The sequence below is a fragment of the Bison bison genome, unplaced genomic scaffold (genome assembly GCF_000754665.1).
Source record: "Bison bison bison isolate TAMUID 2011002044 unplaced genomic scaffold, Bison_UMD1.0 scf7180017864223, whole genome shotgun sequence".
Classification (NCBI taxonomy): domain Eukaryota; kingdom Metazoa; phylum Chordata; class Mammalia; order Artiodactyla; family Bovidae; genus Bison; species Bison bison.
Genome location: NW_011494795.1, coordinates 1,873,257 through 1,879,779, shown reverse-complemented (window position 1 = coordinate 1,879,779; position 6,523 = coordinate 1,873,257). Strand labels below are relative to the sequence as shown.

The 6,523-nt window shown below is 58.6% G+C and overlaps 1 protein-coding gene across 1 annotated transcript in view; it reads left to right on the top strand.

The window, feature by feature from the left end:
* The window catches only part of GRID2IP (glutamate receptor, ionotropic, delta 2 (Grid2) interacting protein), a 32,845-nt gene that overhangs the window by 25,228 nt on the left and 1,094 nt on the right, over positions 1-6,523 (top strand). Inside the window, exons 12-19 of the mRNA XM_010845784.1 lie at positions 2-96; positions 2,229-2,316; positions 3,068-3,145; positions 3,910-4,106; positions 4,435-4,590; positions 4,716-4,802; positions 5,632-5,761; positions 5,856-5,974. Of these exons, the coding sequence (XP_010844086.1) occupies positions 2-96; positions 2,229-2,316; positions 3,068-3,145; positions 3,910-4,106; positions 4,435-4,590; positions 4,716-4,802; positions 5,632-5,761; positions 5,856-5,974 (950 nt within the window). The remainder of the gene's footprint in view (position 1; positions 97-2,228; positions 2,317-3,067; positions 3,146-3,909; positions 4,107-4,434; positions 4,591-4,715; positions 4,803-5,631; positions 5,762-5,855; positions 5,975-6,523) is intronic.

The window sequence follows — 6,523 nt, the reverse complement described above, 5'->3', positions numbered from 1 at the left end:
GGCCTGGGCCACCGCCGCAGTGAGACCAGCCACATGAGCGTCAAGCGCCTGCGGTGGGAGCAGGTGGAGAACTCAGAAGGCACCATCTGGGGACAGGTAGGTGACCTGGGGACCCGGAGCACGCTGCACCAGGGGAGGCAGTCTGGGCAGCAGTGGTGAAGACAAGGTCCACCTCTGGGGTGTTTCCAACATCAGCTGACCACCCCCGGGCCCTCCCCATCCTCGGCAGACAACAGACGAGAGCTCGGTCCAGGGACACGCTCACCTTCAGTGGTCAACACAGGCGCCGAAGCCCGGTCAGTGTCCCTGAGCCGGTGACGTGCTGGGGACACCCAGAAAAGGCACCGCTCTCACCCTTGAAGCCTATCACTCGAGATCTGAATGGTCCCCTTAGGCTCTTGGAGCTGAGCGAAGGGCAGCTGGTTAGAGTCACAGACGTTTGAGCAGTCTGACAGCCTGCGTGCGCAGTGTGTTCATGGGAGCCGGGACCAGAGGATTCTGAGAAGGGCAGCTGGTCCAAAGCCCTGCGCAGCAGCCTCTCCCCTTCCACTTTTTGCAGTTTCTTTTTGGCTGTGCTGGGTCTTCATTGCTGCGCGGGCTTTTCTCTAGTTTCAGAGAACGGGGGCTACCCTGCAGTTGCAGTCCACGGGCTTCTCATCTCAGTGGCTTCTCTTGGGGCGGAGCACAAGCTCTAGGGTGTCCTGGCTTCGGTCGTTGCAGCAGATGGGCTCAGCAGTTGTGGCTTCCGTGTTCCAGAGCACAGGCTCAGTAGCTGTGGCGAATGGGCTTCGTTGCTCTACAGCATGTGCAGCCATGTCTCCTGCATTGGCAGGTGGATTCTTTACCCCTGAGCCACCAGGGGAGCCCCCACCCCTTCACTCTGATGCTCGAGTTTCCTCCCAAACAGCACTGCCAATATTTACTTGATCACCTTCACCAATGGGAAGCTCACTATCTGATGAGACATCCCTTTCCTCACTGGACAGTTTTCACCAACCATCCTTGCCTTGCTCTGGAATTTTTGTCTCACCAGGATTCCCATGCCCTGCTTTCTGTCCCGCCCTTTGAAATCAGGCAGAGCAGGTATATTTTCTTATCCACAGGTCATCCAGCCCGTTGGATGAGCAAGGTCCACCCCATCCCTGTTCTTTGGGTCACCGCCCTAGAATGTGGTTCCTAGCCCCACAGTCTGTCAAAGGGCAGGCCCCAAATGGAACTCCCAGAGGGGCTTCACAAGTTCAGAGGAGAAAACATGGCCCTCATCTCCTCTGACCTGGACATCACACTCCTCATTTGGCCGAGGAACCCTCCAGTTTTGGGGACTGCCCCACCTCAGTACTCTTTCCTGCCATCATCCTCCATGCAGTCCCGTCCTTTTCCTAGGACGCCAAGTAACGTGTCCTTACTGCAGCCACTCTCCTTTGGAGCATGCTTGTCATTTTTTTTCCCACTGCCACCTCCTGAGTCCCCATTCCATCCTCCTGGGCCTCCTGCCTTCCCAGCCAAGTTGGCATCAGCCCACATCTCTAGGGAACCTTCTCATGTTACTAATAAGGATGGTCAGCAGGACAAAGTCACGAACAGGGACCTCCTGGGTCCCCTGGAGGCTCCTACCAGCCTCAGATGGGCCTTGCAGCCTTGCTCTGCAGAGTGATGCTTCCACTGGTTTACTGCAGTAGACACAGACGGGTCAGGCATCTGGCCAAGCCCCTACAGCCATGGGCCTTCTAGATTGTCAGCTCTCATCCGGATCAGTCATCACAGCCACCCAGCCGGTTCCTAACCTCTGGCACTTCCCTGCTTCCTTTTCCTCACCTTCGGGGACCCAGGGCAGCTCTGGTGAACTCACTGCCAGCAAAGGACACCTCAGAGCAGACCCGGACCCGTTGGCCACCTTCTTAAGCCTCCTTGGGTGGCTCCAGCCCCTTTACAACCCCTGTACCCCCTGCTCCAGTGCAACTTGCTGGCTTCTGCATGGAGAGTGTTCCAGGTCTGAGTGTTGTTGACCACAAGAGGAGCCGGCTCACCGCCAGATGATAACTTAGATGATTTATCAATGGCTTCTCCTGCAGTCTCCTCCCGTCCCATCCCCAGGTTCATGCCAGGGCTTGGTGGAGGCTCTCCCTCCCGGAGCGCCCAGGGCTGCCCTCAGAGGATGGGGGGCGGTGGGGGACCGCAGTCCAGCTCCCAGTGCTATTGCTCACTCTGAACCTCCCCCTCCCTCGCAGCTCGGGGAGGACTCTGACTACGATAAGCTGAGCGACATGGTGAAATACCTCGACCTGGAGCTCCACTTTGGCACCCAGAAAGCTGCCAGTGAGTGGCCCCAGGGGCCAAGGGGAGCCCCGACTCCGGGTTCTGCGGCAGCCCACCTTCTGTGGGGGTCCCAGGGCTTAGAGTCCCTGAGGTCTGAACAAACTACCCTTTAATTCCTGGGTCCCTGAATTATTTAATGTCTCAGAGCCTCAGTTTCCCCACTTCAGTACTGGAGATGGTAATAACTGGCATTTATCGCATGCTTACCAAATGCCACACACCCTTGTTTCTACATTAATCGTGTTACAATTGTGTAAAGGTGGGGGCTGTGATTACCCCAACTTCCTGATGAGGAAGCACGGAGAGGCCAGGTAATTTGTTCAAAGTCAGAATCAGGTAGTCAGATACCCTGTCCAGCCTCTCTCTCTCCCCTAACCCGCCTCTGCGTGTCTCCCTGTCGTTGGGATACTGTGTGAGTGGAGACTGGTCCTGGGATGGAAGAGAGAGACTGTTGTCCTTCCAGGCAGCATCTACAGTCACCAGGTGGCCCGTTCTCCTTATGGGGCCGGCTAAGGCCCAAGGGCCCGGGGAGAGAGGACGGGAGAGGGACATACACACATTACCCACACTAGGTGTGCAAGGCTGGACTCCAGAGTCCATGAGTGAGGAGAGTGTGGACACCTGGAGCTGATTCAGTCAACTCCATGGTCGGAGACCTGGGGACTGAGGGGTGTGGCCACACCCTTCCTGGGCCCTCTCCCAGTAGCCTCAGCCTAGCGTCCCCTCCCTAAACCATCAGTTTCCCTTCCAGAGCCGGTGCCCGGGCCTGAGCCCTTCAGGAAGAAGGAGGTGGTGGAGATCCTGTCCCACAAGAAGGCCTACAACACCTGTGAGGGGCTGCGGCGGCCCAGGGGATGGGGTGGGGCGCAGGACACGACCCCTTGGGGCCACAGGGCCTCTGATTCACCCCAGTGGGTAGTAGAGATCGGGCCGTGGGGCCCCCAGCACCTGCCACCGGGCTCTGTGAAGGCTCCCTCCCAGGTTCGGTGCCGGCCTTGGCTCCGCCCCCATCCTGTGATCTGCTCCCAGTTCTGGCCCTGCCTCCAGCCGCAATCCTTTGCTCGCCCCTTTAAGACCCTCGCTAGTTCCCTGGCCCCAGCTCCACGGTCCAGTTCAGTTCAGTTGCTCAGTCGTGTCCCACTCTTTGCGACCCCATGGACTGCAGCAAGCCAGGCCTCCCTGTCCATCACCAACTCCCAGAGCTTGCTCAAACTCATGTCCATCGAGTCAGTGATGCCATCCAACCATCTCATCCTCAGTCGTCCCCTTCTCTTCCCGCCTTCAATCCCGCTCAGCATCAGGGTCTTTTCTAATGAGTCAGTTCTTCGCATCAAGTGGCCAAAGTATTGGAGTTTCAGTGTCAGCATCAGTCCTTGCAGTGAATATTCAGGATTGATTTCCTTTAGGATGGATTGGTTGTATCTCCTTGCAGCTCCACAGGCCCTACTCAATCTAGGTCTGTCCCCTGGAGAACCCTTCTTTCTAAGGGTAGCAGGACGGATCCTCTGGGCCTCTGGGCCAGCTCCTGTCCCGCCCCCGACCACGCCCAGCAGCCCCGGCCCCTCCCCGTTCACCCCGCGGCCCCGCCCACAGCCATCCTGCTGGCACACTTGAAGCTGAGCCCGGCGGAGCTGCGGCAAGTGCTCATGAGCATGGAGCCCCGGCGCCTGGAGCCCGCACATCTTGCGCAACTGCTGCTCTTCGCGCCCGACGCCGACGAGGAGCAGCGCTACCAGGCCTACCGCGAGGCGCCCGGCCGCCTCAGCGAGCCCGACCAGTTCGTCCTGCAGGTGCTGAGGCCGGGCCACCCGCCCGGGGCCAGGGGCGGCCGCCCTGAGGCCTCGGCCTCCTCTATCGCGGCTCTGTCTTTTTGTGCGTGCGTCCCGCTCCCCTCCTGGCCCCACGCTCACACCTCTCCGAGTCTTACACCTTTAACGGCCAGCTCTCACTCGGGGTCCAGGGGAGATGGGATGAGGGTGCTCCCTAGAGGTCGTGCTTATTTTCCTAAGGGGATGCCAGGCCGCGCGCTGACGCCAGGCCGCGCGCAACCCCGCCAGGTTGCCCCGGGGCGGGGTTTCCCGGCGGCATGGATTAATGCTGGCCGTGCCTTTCTGATAGATGCTGTCGGTTCCCGAATATAAGACCCGCCTGCGCAGCCTCCACTTCCAGGCCACCCTCCAGGAGAAGACAGAGGAGATCCGGGGCAGCCTGGAGTGCTTGCGCCAGGCCTCCCTCGAGCTCAAAAACAGCCGGAAGCTTGCTAAGATCCTGGAGGTCAGGGCCACCCCCTCTCAGATCAGTCTGCCTGCCCCTCTGGCCCCTGGGGCTTCCAGCTTGGAGGCCCATCCCCAAAGGGGCCAGGGAGTGGGGGAGGACCTGCTCTCTTGTTCTCTCCCCAGTTTGTGTTGGCCATGGGCAACTATCTCAACGATGGACAGCCTCAAACCAACAAGACCACGGGCTTCAAGATCAACTTCCTGACGGAGGTGAGGGGGCCGGTCAGGCAGTCATCCATCTGTTTGCTCTAGCACTGAGGCTCCCAGGCAGGAAGAGCTGGCTACCTGAAGCCAGAATGTAACAGAAGCTAAGGTTGGGGCTTGAAAGGGTGGGGAGGCAAGGTGGCTTCTCCAGGCCTTGGAGAGACAGAGTGGTGGGAGAGGAAGGGACAGGGGAGAAGGCTCCAGGAGGAAAGGGAGAGTCTCACCTGGTGGATTCTGTGCCCTCAACACCAGAACCACTGTCAGGCCAGTCCTACCCCAGAAAGATCTAGAACCAGAAAAAGGACAACTCAAATATCCAGCCTTCTCCCTGTGTGTCTGGGACTTTCCACCACAACACCTTTTGTTGCTTTTTTAAGAGAGGAAGTACAAGTGCATATAGATATGAACGGTTTAGGGTGTCTGAGGCTCAGCTGGGCCACAGGTGGTTCCAGAAAAGCACAAAGTGGAAAAACCATGAATGATGCTCCCATTTTCGCTGGGGTTAAAAAATCTTGGGCTCCATCTGCTAACAAGAACAAACTCACAAGGACCAAAAAGACCTAGGAGTCTCCCCTAGCTGGGGATGGGAAGGACTGGTTCCTGGGTGGGGCGCGGGGAGAGGGTCTCAAAGATCTGGGCCAGGGGACAAGCTCGCGACATCCCAACAGATAAGAGCTTCAGAGTAAGGACTACTAGCCATCTGTTTACAAGCTTCAGAGTTGGCGAGTGTCAGGGGTGGGGAACTGATGCCACAGGCCAGGAAGCAGGGCTGAGTCCCTGTGATCAGGAGTCAGATGTGGTCCTGGAGGAGGACGTGTGTTGGGGTCACTTGCAGCTGAACTCCACCAAGACGGTGGACGGGAAGTCCACCTTCCTGCACATCCTCGCCAAATCGCTGAGCCAGCACTTCCCTGAACTCCTGGGCTTTGCTCAGGACCTGCCCACCGTGCCCCTGGCTGCCAAAGGTAAGCCAGGTGGGCGGGTGGGGAGGCAGAGCCCCCACAGTCCTGGGCTGGCCTCCTGGGCAGCCCCTATGAGGCTCTACCGCCTTGCCTACAGTGAACCAACGGGCCCTGACCAACGACTTGGCTGACCTCCATGGCACCATCAGTGAGATCCAGGCCGCATGCCAGAGCATGTCCCCCTCCAGTGAGGACAAGTTTGCCGTGGTCATGGCGGTATCCTGTTCCAGGGCCACAGTGGACTCAGGGGTGGGGTAGGGGTCAGGGAGAGCTGACCATCACTCCAGCGACCACTGCAGACACCATGTCCTGTCGGAGAGTCTGGGCAGAGGCTGCCATGGGTGCAGGGGTTCTAGAAGAGGGTCCATCTTAGGTCATTTAGAATCTAAGCACTTATGCTGAGGCTGTGTGTAACTGAGAAGGAGCTCTTCTGATTGGCCTAAAGCCACTCCCTTGCCCATCTGTTCTTGGCATGGGGTGGTGGGCAGCACAGCCCAGACTGCAGTCACAAGATACAAGGAGAGGTTTGTCATGTCTGACTAGCCAAAGGCGGTCAGGAGAGGAAATGTAGTAACAAATGCTATAGATTTTTTTAAAAAGGACAGAGAGGGAGAACAGGCTCAGGAGTGGTAAGAGGCCGGCCTCCATGGGTGGTTGGGGAAGAAGGTGGTAGCCTCTGGGCAGAGCCAGGAGAGCAGAGAGAGCTGCCCCACAGAGAGGGGAGCAAGTGAACGGCCTGAGGCTGGGCTGGGTGTGGCAGGGGGC